The sequence below is a fragment of the Manis javanica genome, chromosome 18 (assembly GCF_040802235.1).
Source record: "Manis javanica isolate MJ-LG chromosome 18, MJ_LKY, whole genome shotgun sequence".
In the NCBI taxonomy this organism is placed as follows: domain Eukaryota; kingdom Metazoa; phylum Chordata; class Mammalia; order Pholidota; family Manidae; genus Manis; species Manis javanica.
In genome coordinates, this window is record NC_133173.1 from 15,209,423 (window position 1) to 15,224,308 (window position 14,886).

General features: G+C 38.9%; 1 protein-coding gene across 1 annotated transcript in view; it reads left to right on the forward strand.

The window, feature by feature from the left end:
- Positions 1 to 14,886, forward strand: part of ASB7 (ankyrin repeat and SOCS box containing 7) — a 51,918-nt gene that overhangs the window by 19,610 nt on the left and 17,422 nt on the right. Inside the window, exon 5 of the mRNA XM_017675110.3 lies at positions 7,804 to 8,409. Within this exon, the coding sequence (XP_017530599.1) occupies positions 7,804 to 8,409 (606 nt within the window). The remainder of the gene's footprint in view (positions 1 to 7,803; positions 8,410 to 14,886) is intronic.

The window sequence follows — 14,886 nt, forward strand, 5'->3', positions numbered from 1 at the left end:
TTGGAACCTAGTGGAAGTGTCCCATGCCTAGAGCATTGTTGAAAATAAAACATTGGTTTCAATCTTGGTGGCAAACAGTCTGAAAGAGTCAACAGCAATGGGTGCCTGAGGCTTGCTACTGTTTGGAGCAAGCGATAGAGCAGCCTCATATTTAACAGAAGACCTGGTGAATGAGACAGCATGTGGGCTTTGATAAACTTCTACATGTTCCTAGGAATTCAGAGGGCTGATTGCATGCTTCAGAAAGGCCAGAGAAGACCCCAGTTACCTACTCATGCCTGGCTGAATGTGAGGCTAAAAAAGGAGAGCTGGAGTATATTTGTAAATCACCTGATTATTGAATGAGTGCCTCAGAATATACACAGACGCCTGTGGCAAAGGGTGAAAACCTTACTGGCTCAAGATGCTTAAGCACACCTCTGGCCAGTCATTGGTCAAACATAAGTTATTTTGTCCAGAAATAAGTTATTCCTAAGAGTCACCTCCAGAAGCCATGCTTTTAATAGTAATAACAAATGAGCAGGGACATAGGTGGCTGCATATGTATAGAATTAGTCTAGACAATTCAGTAAAACAAACAGCAGTAAGCCCACCTGGGAGGGGTATGGATCAAAATCCAGGGTTGCTATAGTGTAGTCCAAAATCTTCAGTTTTCAGTAAAATTAATGAGACATGGTATGAAACAGAAACATATAGCTAATACACAGGCACTAAAACCAGCTAATAGAAAGTGTTTCTAACGGGACCCAGATGTTATACTTAGTTAACAAAATTTCAGAGCATCTATTATGAATGTATTCAAAGAACTAAGGGAACCATATTCAAAGAATTAAAGGAAAACATAATGACAGTGACTTATCAAATAGGGAATATCAATAAAGAATTTGTGTATATAAATTTATATACACACACATATGCATATATATACATATACATATATTTGTCCCCAAATAGAAATTCTAGAGTTCACAATATAATAACTAAAATGAAGAATTCATTAGTGTGGTTAACAGCAGATTTGATCTGGCAAAAGAAGGAATCAGTGACATTGAAAATTGCTCAACAGACATCCAGTCTGAGCAATACATAGAAAAAATAATTTAAAAAAAAGAACAGTCCCATAGACCTCTGGGACATTATCAAGCATACTGTCATATGCATGAGACATGATGGAAGTGCAGAAAAGTGAGGGGAGAGAGAAGGTGGCAGAAAAAATATTTGAAGAAATGATGGCCAAAAACATCTTACATTTGATGAAAAATATTAAACGACACATCTTAGAAGTGCAGTGAACTCCTAGTAGGATAAGCTCATCTAGACACATAGTAGCCAAACTGGAAAGCCAAAAAAAGAAAATCTTGAAAACATTTAGAGAAGTGACTTATTTTGTACATGGGATCCTTAATAAGATAAACAGCTGATTTCTCAGAAGAAATCACAGTGGTCTGAAGGCAGTGAGATGACATACTCTAATTGCTGGAAATGACTGTCAACCAAAAATTTTATATCCAGCAAAATTGTCTTTCAGAAATAAAGGTGAAAGATGTTCCCAGATAAGAGAGTTCGTTGCTGTCAGATTTGCCTTACAAAAAGCACTAAAAGGGCTCCTTCAGTCTGAAAGAAAAAGACCATCTGTAATTAAAATTCACACAAAAAAACAAGATGACTGGTAAAGTAATAACACAGGTACATATAAAAAACAGTGTATTTGCTCTCCATTGCTATGTAATAAATTACACAAACTCATGACTTAATAAAACACACATTTATTTCCTTGTGCTTTTAAGCTGTTGGACAGACTCTTCTCCTCTGTAGGCTTGACTGGAGAAGTTTGCTTCCAAGTTCACTCAAGTTGTTGGAAGGTTAATTTCCTTGGACTATAGGACTGAGGGCCTCAGCTTCCTGCTGACCGTTAGCTAGCTGTAGGTTGCCTGTGCTCCCTAGTGTTAAACTTCGGATTCTTATCCTGTGGGCTTTCCCACCATGACTCCTTAACTTACCAAAACAGCAAGGAGAATCACTGTACTGTGTCTGCCAGCAGATGGAATCTCATATATAATAACATAGTCACAGTAGTAACATTCCATCTTCTTTGACAGATTCTGTTGGTTAGAAGTCACAGGTTCTGCTTACACTCAAGAGGAGAGGGTTACAAAGGCATGAACTTCAAGAGGCAGGGATTTTAGGGAGGGACCACCTTAGATTTTATTTTTTTATTTTTCCTCCTTTCATCTCTTAAAAAGATAACAACATAAAATGATAATTATAAAACTGCTGTTGGCCTTATATGAAGATGTAATGTACATGACAGTAGGAGTACAAAGAAATGGAAAGGGGCTATATTTGCCCAGTCTCCATATACTGCTACAGTTAAACCCAAAGTAAGAACAGGAATGAATAGATGAGATCAGTAGAATTGAAAATGGGCAAAGGACAGAGAAAATTGATGAAACCAAAAAACAGAAGTTGGTTCTTTAAAAAGATCAATAAAGTTGATAAATTTCTAGCTAGACTGATGAAGAAAACAAAAGACATAACCAGTACCAAGTATGGAAAAGCAGTTTTTCACTACAGATCTTAAAGGCATTGAGGATAATAAGGAATATATCTGCCATTTAGAAGAAATGAACTGATTCCTTGGAAGACACAATTGTCAAAACTGACCCAAGAAATAATAGTTTAATAGCTCTATATCAAAGAAATACAGCTCATAACTAAGCTTTCTGCTAAGAAAACTTTAGGCCCAGCTACTTTCTCTGTTGAATTATTTCAAATACGAAAGGAATAAATAATAACAATACCACCGAAATTCTTTGAAGTAGCACTTGTAAACTTAACTGGGTGAGGCTTGTAATACCCTGATACAAAACCAAATAAAGACATTGGAAGATGTGAAAACTGCAGGCTGGTATCCTTCTTGACAATAGATACAGAAAACCTTAACAGAACAGTAGTAAATCTAATCCACCAGTATATAAAAAAGAATATTACACTATGATTAAGGAGTGTTTACTGCAGAAATGCAAGCTTTGTTTAGCCTGGAAATCAGTATGGTGAGTGATTTGTCCTATTAATAGAATAAAAGTAAATGCCAAATAATCGTTTCAATAGATGCAGAAAATGAATGTGACAATAAAAAGTATCATCTGCCATAAAGACTTAGCAAATCAGGAGCAGAAGATAGCTTCTAAAACCCAGGGAAAGGCACCTACAAAAAACTACAGGTCACAGCATACGAAATGGTAAACTGCTGAATGCTTTCCCTCTAAAATCAGGGACAAGTCAAGGATATATGCTTTACAAACATTTTTATTCAATATCCTGTTCAAATAGTCCTGTGGCCTGGAAAGGATGCAATAAAGTTGTCTTTATTTGCAGAGAACATAATTGTGTATATATAGAAAATCATAAGAAATCTACAAAAATGTGTTATAACTAAAAAGTGAATGTAGCTAGAATACAGAATACACAAAAAATTGTACAAAAATTTTATTTATTTGTACCAGCAATTAACATTTGGAAAATTCAAAAGCAATTCATTAAGATTGCAACATAACTTAAAATATTCAGTAATAAATGTAATGAAAAATTTGCAAGACCTGTATACTGAAGATAAAACATTTCCTAGTGAAATTAAGACCTAAATAAACATATTCCATGTTAATGGTTTAGAAGAATTGATATTATTTCGATCATTTGGGAGAGATTTCCATTTTTAGAGTCAGTGGAGTTCCAATCCAATCAAAATTCTAGAAAGTTTGTTTGAAGAATTGACAAATTGATCTGAAAGCTATTGCCCAAAACAGTTTTAAGGAAGGTTTAAGGGTGTATGGTGCCTGCAATCAAAACTTACAATAACACTACAATAATCAAGACAATGTGGTGTTGGTGTATGGATACACATTTACATTAATGGAGAGAATAGAGTTCAGAAATAGACACACTTGTATGGTAAGTTGGTTTTCAACGAAGGCACCAGGATGAATCCTTGGAGAAAAGATAGTCCTTCCGACAAATTGTGCTGAAATACTAGATACATATATGGAAAATAATGAACCTTGATCTGATCTCACACTGCATATGGATCATTGCCCCAAATACGAGAATCAAAAGTGTAAAATGTATAGAAGAAAACAGAAAATATATGTGACATTGTGTTGGGCAGATTTCTTAAACAGGACACAAAAGCACAATCCATAAAAGAAAAACTGAGAAATGACTTCATCAAAATTTAAAACTTTTGCTCTCCAAGAGAGGCAGTGTAGAAAATAAAAAGGCAAGCAACATACTAGGAGAAAATATTTACAAACATCTCTCTCAAAGGGCTTAATACTGAGAATATATATACAATTGAGTTATAAACTCAGTAATGAGAAAAACAACCCAATGAAAATGGGTAAATGATTTCAACACATTTTCACAATGAAAATATGTGAAAAAGCCCAATACCTCTAGTCACAGGAAAATGTAAATTAAACCCCAAGAAGTTAACTACTTTGTACTTTCTAGAATGGTTAAAGTTGAAATTACAAATGATGCCAAGTACTAGTGAAGATCTGCGACAACTGGAACTCCCATATATTGCTGATGGGAACGTAATGTATAGCCACTTAGAAAAAGTTTGACAATTTCTTAGGAAGTAACATGACCATTTAACTTGTGACCCAGCATTCTCTCCTAGTTATTTACTCAAGTGAAATGGAAACATATATCCACATGGAGACTTGTATGTGAGTGTTCCTAGGAACCTTATTCGTAAAACCCTCAAACTGGAAATAACCCAATTGTACATCTGCTCATGAATAAATAATTGTATATCCAAATTATGGAATACTGTTCATCAGTACAAAGGCGTGAACTTTTGATACACACAGCAACATGGATGCATTTCAAAAACAATGGTAAGTGAAATAAGTCAAAAGTCTGCAATACTATATGATTCCATTTATATGAAATTCTAAAAAGGCAGAGCATCAGTGGTTGCCTGGGTCCCAGAATCTGGATAGGGAATTGATTGTAAGAGGCAGGAAGGAACAATTTTGAGATGATAGAAATATTTTGATGATGATCATAGTCATTGTATGCACTTGATCAAAATTCATCAACCTGTACACTGAAAATGGGTGACTTTTATTTTATCTCAGTACAGCTGTTGGGGGGAAAAAAAAGGAACCACTATTAATAGGGAGTGTTTCTCTGCTTTTATTTATATATACTTCCAATATTTTCAATAGATTTAAATGGGTTTCTTGAGTCTGTGCTACATCTTGTTTAAAATAGGTTGCACCTTCCCTAAGGGGAAGAAAGCTTGGTAAGGGGACAAAGTACTGAGGTTGATGGGCCTGCCATGTTTGTGTTCAGGGAAAGCTTTTCTGATGAAGGGACACTTGTGCAAACACAGATGAAGTGAATTCAGTCAAAAGTTTTCTTTACATGTGCATTGCACATCTCTTACTGAATTTATATCTGGGTGTTCTGTAGTTTGTTACTATTACAAATGAGATCTTTTTCTTATTGCATTGACTATTAATAATCCTAAAATTAATTTGTGTTTTGCATACTCATTTGGCTTGTATCTCCCATTTGTTAATTCCTTGAGGACAGTAACTATACAGTACAGATTTAATACTATAAATTTTTACATTAAAACCTATAGTTCTTCCCTTCTGTGCTATTCCCAGTTCTCGTTTTAATTAAGACTAAGCAAATAAATCATTGCTGTATTTGTTAATCTTTCTTTTCCTAGCTCAATATAGCACCAAAATGTAGAATCTAAAAGAAGACCTCAAGTGGTAAACCAAAGATGCAAGTGTAGTTTCAGTAATATAATTTTCTTTTACTGTTAAATAGAGCAAGTAGAGGATGCACATAAGAATGTTTGCTGGCATCTTTAAAGACACCCCTGGTGGATGAAGGTGGGAGAACTGAAAAAGTATTCTTATATGTCACTAGCAAATTAAGGAAGCAGTTGATTGGTCAGGTGTAGATAGAAATGGATGTCTTGGCAAGATTTATAGTTTCATTTGAATAGAAGAGATTCTTTCTGATTTCATGCTTACCTTCACTTAGGCTTGGTATGAAAAGTACCTGAAGCTGACTTGACTTGACGGCTCAGCATTGACCGTCAAAATAGAAACATCAGTAGCTCATGTTCATGCCTTACCAGTAGATGGCAACAAAATGCTTTGTTCAAATATTCTTGCCTTGAGTTTTGTTAAGTCACAGTAAATAGGATACTGTATATTTTTCTTTCGATGAAGACCAAGGCAGATAATATACCCTTATTTTATTTAAGTGGGTTAAAGTAATACTATTGTGTACTATCAGTTTATATTAAATGATTTTAGAAATTCAACTGAGATAGCTCTCCCCCAAATTTACCTTTTTATAGGTTTTGTTAGCAACTACTTCTTAATTGAAATTTTTATTCTCTGTAAAGTATTATTAATATTTTACATACAGTTTTCTGCCTCATCGGTTTTTCTAAAGCTGTCATATGCTTTAGAACTAAATAGCATTTCACTGAACAATACACCAGGGTTTAATCACTTCCTTTGGGTGCTTTTTGTTAGTTTGTTTAAAAGACACTCTAGTTTTTCTCGTACATGAACAAACCAAAACCTAAGGCTGACTTTATGAGAAGAAAGCATTTTAACCCTACTTGGTTAGGTCTGACCAGTTTATCTGCACGTGGCATTGGTGGCCTCCAGAAAGTGACCTACATAATATGAGGGAGTTGTTCTTGGCCGCCTGCCCACTGCGCAGGATGGCCAGTGAGGTGGGAGCCGCATAGACCCGACCCCTGGCTTCAGGGAAGATTGGGGGCAGGGGATGAAGTCTGTGACTTGAGGAGTTCTAGCAAACATGTCATTGCAGTTTCTCTTCCTCCCCTTCCCCCACGTTCTCTTCTTTTCTCTCTCTCTCTCCTTTTCATAAATGTCATTTCTCTCCTTGCCTTCCCTTGCCTTCTCCTTCCTTATCTTTTTCTCTTTTCTTTCTTTCTTTCCTTCTCTTCCTTCCTTTTCTCTTATCTCTCTCTCTGTCCCCCACCCCCACCCTCTTTCTCTTCTTTCCAGAAAACAGTCAACCTAGGACAGGGCTTTTGGATCTTTTAGAAAATCATATTTATACAATGCTGAGGTTTCTCCCAACTTTTCACACAATATGCTGCTTTAATTCTTAAAACCTCCAAAGTTCTTATAAAACTAAGAATTCAGAATAGACTTTTATCTTAGGAAAACATGATTTATCAAGATCACATGACATTTATCTTACATGCTTTGGAATTTTTACAGACCGCAGAAATTTTTTTTTTTTTTTTACCTAATAATACACCCTATAACAACACAGTTTGCCAGACCACAGTACATCCGTAATTTAGAGCAGCAGATGTTGCTACACATGCTTCTCTTTAAGACCAAGAAGAAACATAGAGAAAATAAAACAGAAAGTTCAAAACAGAAGAGAAACATGAAACAGTATAGAAATGAGGGAGTTGAATAGCCAAAAGCAGTTGGTTAGATTAGCAGAGAGGTAATGTGGTGATCTGAACTCTGTTTTCTGTATGTATCTTTTAAATACTTTGTAAGTCATTCTTACTGTTACCCAAGTTTGATAGCCCTACTAAAATTTATTTCCCATTAAAACTATGCTTTAGTTAAGGTGAGGAAAGAAGTACTTGACGTTCATTATAATGTTTAATCATTTCACATTTTGTCTGAGAATTGGCTAAACTGTGCTATGTCATGGTAGAGTTTGTTGTGTCTTAAGGCTGATAATGTTTTCATTTGGTTTTAACTCTAGCTGATCCCACAGTGAAGGACTTAATCGGAGGCTTCACTGCTCTTCATTACGCAGCCATGCATGGCCGGGCCCGGATTGCACGCCTGATGTTAGAATCTGACTACAGGAGCGACATTATTAATGCAAAAAGCAATGATGGCTGGACACCGCTCCATGTGGCTGCTCACTATGGTAGGGACTCATTTGTGCGACTCCTCCTCGAGTTCAAGGCGGAGGTTGACCCGCTCAGTGATAAAGGTACAACGCCACTTCAGCTCGCCATTATCCGCGAGAGGTCAAGCTGTGTGAAAATCCTCCTAGACCACAACGCCAACATCGACATTCAGAATGGTTTCCTGCTGCGATATGCTGTGATCAAAAGCAATCACTCTTACTGCCGAATGTTCCTTCAGAGAGGAGCAGACACAAACCTGGGTCGCTTAGAAGATGGACAGACTCCTTTACATTTGTCTGCCCTTAGGGATGATGTGCTTTGTGCACGGATGTTATATAATTATGGAGCGGACACGAACACAAGGAACTATGAAGGACAGACCCCACTGGCTGTTTCAATAAGTATTTCTGGAAGTAGTCGACCATGTTTGGATTTCTTACAAGAAGTCACAAGTATGTAATTTGATTATTACGTTTTTGCACTTGTTAAAAAAAATTGCATCTTCCAAGGAGCTTTAAGGTGTTTTTATGACTTAAAATGACCAGACATTGATTATTTCTATTAGTCCTACTTAGTAATTCCTGCTTCATCTGATATATAAAGAAAGCTGTATATCACAAGAATTCATAAAAATTCAGTTGTGTTACTTAAAGTAATGGGGTAGATAGAGTGACAGAGAGAGGAGAATTTTTTAAATGAACAAAAAGCTATGTTAGAACAAAGCGGTCCTACTGGCTGTAAACCTAGTCACCCCAGGCTTCCATGACCTTCAGGCCAAGAAATTAGAAGAATTTTGAATTTTAGATTCCATAGCACTGAAGGGCCACGTAGCATTTGTACTTTCTTTCTAAGCTGTTTCTTATATTTATTATTGCTTTTCTGCTTCATTACTATGTGAACTCACATGAAATGGAACAGCAATGTTACTAATTTAGACATTCTGTCAGTGCAGGTTAAAAATGCTGGAAATTATTGTAAGGTTTGCTCTCAGTGGAAAATTCAGTGTCACTGTCCCTGGCCCACACTACTTCTATATGTCCAACCTGTTTTTGTGTGGGCATTGTTTTTTTTTTTTTTTTTCAAAAATCCTTGTAGTATCTGGTCCACCTTGTGTAGCGGTGCATGTGTTTGTATTGTTCTGATGAGGATGTGGACGTAGCCACCCTGTCTTGTTGGGCCTCCTTATGACTAGTTGAGTACATGTCTCAGAGCTTAACATTGAGCATGAAGCTTAAAGTGTATAAACAGAAGTTTGATTTTCGCTGTCTGCGGCACTTTTAATGAATTCCCTTTCCCTCACCTGATTGCCTTTCAATCATTATTATGGAAGAAGAAATACATTCTGGGTACAAGGTGCAGTTGGTGGGTGGGGAGGGGACAAGTGCTTATAAATAGTCCACTTTCCCCTTGAAACTAAACTTGGGAGTAGAAATCTTATGAAGAAATGAAGTGTAATTTGAATTTTATGTATTCATAAGAAGGAAAAGATGAAATTGTTACTGTGAAGTGCATTGTGACTAACGCTTAACAAGAAATCATACTTAGGGTCTAACTTAGCTGTCCAATAGAACTTTCTGGATGATGAAAATGCTCTCTCTGTGCTGCATAGTATGGTTAACACTAACCCCATGTGGCTGTTGAGCACTTTTTATGTAGTTAATGCCACTGAGGAGCTGAGTTTCTAATTTTATTTAATTCCATTAAGCGCAGTGGTGTCTGTGTCCTACGGCACAGATCTGCTGCTTTGGCAGAGGTATCTGGGCTAGCCGGTAGGTGGTCCCTTGCAGAAATCTTTTGAGGGGCATAGACATCTCCAGAGATGGGAGATTGGGTGTGTGTGCTGGTTTCTCACCAGCTTGCTCTGACTCTTCATATTCAGGCCACATTTTAGTAAAAGACTGCAGTGAAATTTCAAATACTGATTGTATCAGCAAATTTCCTAGCAGTTTTCATTTATAGACTGGTAGGGGTGTTGGTGTTGAGAAAGATAAGATTACCCTTGAAGTTGAAGTTAGCATTCTGTATGGTACATAGCCTATAAAGCATATCGTATTCTTAATAAATTCTGACTATCTTTCGTTGTTGCTATTGTTATTTTAACTTCTACACTGGAGACTTAGGTTAAATTAGTATGGCTGCCTCCAGGAAGGAAGGTTTATTGCATAAATGCACCAGCACCTTTCGTTCAGTTTGGCTCAGTGGTTAGTGGCAAGGACTAGAGCGAGACGGCCCTAACTCTGCCACTTATTAGCCATGACTTTGGCCAGGTTACCTAATGCTCTCTGTCTCAGGTTCCGTGTCAGACGTCAGGATAATTGTATGTCTCATAGGCTTGTGGTGAGGATTCAGCGAATTAGTATTTATAATGCAGTTGAAACAGTGGCTGGCACATTTTATGTGCTATATATGCTTTTTAAAATAAAATGTTTAATTAAGTGAGGGTGATGAACAGCAAGGGCTGGCTTGCTACCAAAAGAGTGAATCCCTTAAATTCTTACTCTACCCTTTCCTACTGTTTCCCACTCTGCAGCCTGTCATGGGACTGCTCTGTGCCAGCACAGTCCTGTGGGGAGCAGGACTGTCGAGGTGAAAAAGGTTCACATGCACCTTCAAGATTAGGGGCAGATAGAAAAATCCGCAGGGACCGTCTCTTTGTGTTTGAGTTCTCCACAGCACACACAGCTGGGCTGGCACTATTAGGGCCTCATTAAGTGTGAGTCGACGGACCGCTTCCTGACAGAACGGTGGCTGAGTGAACTCAGTATGCTTTTCAGAAGACACAGGCCATCTGTCCTTTGAAGGCTGCAGTTAGCCTTCGTCCTCAGGAGCCTCAACGTAATTCATTCTTTCTTGACTCTCCGGGGCTGTTTCCCGCCAGAAGCAAATTGTTTCTGCTTCACCTTTGTGTTATTTATTAGATTTTCTTTTCCTAGTAATAATTATGTGTCAGAAGGTCCAACTGTAGCTGATGCCCTTTGGAGCTCTTCACTGAGATCTCTCCCAGGAACCAGTGAAAGAGGGTTGGCCAGTTGAGGGAGCGTCGTCAAATCCATGAGCTCCTTCCAGCCTCGGACACTGCCATGCACCTGAGCTCCAGGCACCGAGCTGTTGGCTTCTAATCCCAGAACACAGACTCCTGAATTTAAGGACAGCAGAAATGCCACTTGGTGGTCTTTATTTAGGGCCTCTTTACTATTCATTGCACCATTTTGACTAGAAGCAATTTATTTAAATTGGAAGAGTTGAAGACAGTCATAATCCTAGAATCCAAAAGCTACTGAGGCTTTTTAGAAAAATTACCATAAAAGCTCTGATACACACTGCATAAAAACAGCAAACTAAGTAGTTTAGGAATAAAGTAGAATTTGCTGGTGTTTGTTGATCATGAGTAGAGGGAGAAGCCGTGAATACCTGCTGTTACTGTTTACCTTCAGCCAGCCTTCCAAAAACCTCTGCCTTCTAAAATGGCTGGAATTCAGTGTGGTCTTCTCCAGAAAGCCAGGCAAGTGAGGGAGCAGCTTCTTTGTGCCCTGGAACAATAAACGCAGCGAAGAAGAGCCAAAGATCATACGTGAAGAATGAGGATCACCTTGCAGAAGGGAAGGTGTTTCCTGCTTACTTAAAGAGAAACCAGTTTTTGTTCTTCAGTTCTTTTAAAAGAGAGAGAATGGAACAAATAAACCAAAGGGACAACAACAGAGAGAACAGTGAAGGCGTGACCAAGGACAGGTAGACTTGGCAGTGAGGACAGAGCAGTAGCAGGCTTTCTGATGAGGTCCACTGAGGGGCCAGGTCCCGAGTCAGGAGGTAAACAGCCCCTTGCACCAGGGCCGGGACTTGGGTGATGCAAGTGAAATGCCTAGGGCACAAAATTGAAGAAGACACTCATTCTTGGGGTTGTGCAAGCAATTAAAGTAGGATAATTTGTACGTAATGTTTGTTTGCACAAACACCAGTGCCGAGAGGATCATGTGAGCTCTGGTTTATGAGAATGAACTAATATTCTCTAGCCAGAGGTAAAGAGAAGATTGTAGAAATGTTTGCCCAATTCAATGGAGAAAATTAACATTTATGCACAAGAAAAGGGCAAACACAAGAAAATGTTAAAAGTATTAAAACTTTGAGAAAGACTATTTCAAAGGAAAGCTTATCCTAAGGAGATGGTTAAATAATAATAGAACTCACAACGAGCAATCAGATTATAATCTAGTTTTTTTTTTCCCCCTTATCATCCCCCTGCCCCACAGTGTACACTGCCCTGATCGGTGTGTGGACGAAGAAGTTATTCAGAATATAAAATGTTTTAAGAAAGAAAAGCTAAACCTTGGGCAGTGACTAGAAAAAACTTTTAATGTTACGGGGAGAAAAAAATGGGAGTTCAGCCACCTGCATGCTTGGAATTTTGTCCAGAGAGAAGTAATGAAGAATTTAACAGACTGGGGGAAAGGCCACTTGTGAATTCTCAAGTTCAAATTATGCACGTGGTAGGGAATGACTTCAGGCAGGGACCTCTACAGAAGGGAGCGGACTCCAGAATGCTGGTACTCGCAGTTCTTTGGGCAAATGGTATGGAAGTTGAAGGACAGTGTTAGAACACGGAGTCAAGTCAAAGTAGACATAGCCTTGAGTAGAAGGCTCCCTGCTGCAGAATGCCACTAGGAAGTAGGCAGCTTCCATTTTTAATTGGCCAGACTATTCGCAGAAAAGGTCTGTCTGGATGTGCTGCCTACCTAGAAAATCTTTTCATTGGAAGGCTTTACCCTTTTTGTAGAAGAGGAAAATGTTCAAAAAGAAAAGTGGAATCAAAGATTTGTATAAACAGCAAGGTTCGGGACCATTGGAGGGGTCAGCTTGTCCCCCAACCCTCCCTTTGCCAATGACATCCATATCTGTCCTCACTGTGTGTGAAAACTGCTTCTGCATAGCTGCTCTTTCATTCAGGCATTCGACAGGCAAGATCTTACTATTATCATCTAGCGTTCTCATCAGTTTTAATTTAGCAACCATAGTCATTTTAAATTGCCTGTCTGATAATTCCAACATCTGTGTCATAGCTAAGTCTGGTCTGATGCTTGCTTTTGTCTCTTCTATTGTTTTTTCTTGCCTTTTAGTGTGTCTTGTAATTTATTGAAGTTAGACATGAAATGTCAAGCAATAGTAATGGAGGTAATAAGTGTGAGGGTTTATGTACATCTCATTAGGAGTTGGGGACTGGGTGTCACGTCCGCTGTAGCTGCAGGTGCCCGAGGCCTCCACCTCAACGAGTGTCATTGGTCTGCCTCCCTCTTGATTTTGGGCCTCCGTCACACTCCTCCTCAGAGAGTCTGCTGCTCTGTCAGTTACAAGGCGCTGCTATCGTACTCGAGCCCTGCTGGTGTGGTAGAAAGGTGTGGGGAGGGCCAGGGGTCTGTACGCTTCCGGTTAGATCTCGGCCTTTCCTTGGGCTGCTCTCCCTGCGTTGCAACTTCATGAGTGTGTCTTAGTTTTGCCCACTCACGACTCTCCCTGATACTCCCCCAGAATATGTCTTGGTGAGCTGGGGAGACTGGGGGCGGGTGGGGCAGGAGTCAGCTCACCCCGGGGCCCAAGTGAGTCACTTTGAGTTTGTTCATCCTTTTCTCCTTCTAAGGGCAGGAGTAATGGCTTCCTGCCTCCTTACATGTTAGAGCCAAAACTGCAAGTCTGTTCATTAGGTTTTATCATTTTACTTAAAAAGCGAAACACATCCTACCCATGGCCCAGTGGGTTGAGTAGGGTCTTGCCCACTGGGATTCAGAGGCATGTGTCTCTGGTATGCCAGCCTGAAAATCTCTCAGCTGTGCCTCCATCAGAGGTGCTATTCAGTCAGCTGAATCTGGTGGTGAGGGAGCAGCTAATGGGCTCTTGACCCCATTTCCGACTTGCTTTCTAAAACTTGGGCAAGTTGCTTAGCCTCCCCCTTCCTCTTCCTGCTGGACCTCAGTTTCCTCCTGTGAAAAATGGGGGAACTAGAACATAGTTCCTGGGGTCCCTCTCTTTTAAAAAACCTTGCCAGTAAACTGTTCTTAAAGGAGGTGATTCCCTGCTGCTTGTGATTTTATTTTACCTTTGGATTTGTGTGTAATAGTGGTTTTCACAGTGTGGACTCCTGGGGATCCTCAAGACCATTTTAGGTGCCCATGAGGTCAAAACTAATTTCCTGACAGTACTAAGATGTTCCTGCCTTTTTCACAGCACTGACATTTGCACCGATGATGTCAGAGCAGGGGTGGGCACAGCTGCTGACACTTTGGCATTAATCAAGGCAGTGGCCCCAGAGGGTGCAGGAACTCATGTTCTCCACCACCAGGCAGTCTCAGTATGGAGAATTCTAGTTCCATTTAGGAAAGTCTTTGACAAAGCAGTAAAATTAATTTTATTTAATCTTACTCCTTTGAGTGTGTACCTTTTTAATATTCTGTGGGATGGGAAAAAAGCATTCCTACTGCATACCAAAGTGTTATGATTAAATTGAGGAGGCGCACTTCGACAATTCATTTGAGCTGAACCAGCAGCTTTTTTTGTGGAACATCATTTTTACCTGAAAGATTGACTGGCAGGCATATCATAGCTGTTTAGTATTGGACATGTGGCAGACATGTTCTAGAAAAGGAATAAAGTCCACTTATCATCTTAAGGAAAACAATTGATGCTATTCATAGCAAGTCATAAAGTTGAGCTTTCAAGTGCAAATTAGAATTTTGAAGTTTGTGTTTGTCTCTGTTTCATTGTAAGTTTCCCAATACATAGACTTTTTTGAGATCAGTGTAGATGTTGACAAAAGTGATTTTTTGATACCATATAATGAACTGGGTCAACATTGGGAAGATCTGCACAACCCAGTAAACCAGTGTTTACCAAGTGACTAGTGCATGATGTTAGAGGCACCTGGGTTAAAGATCCATTCAAAC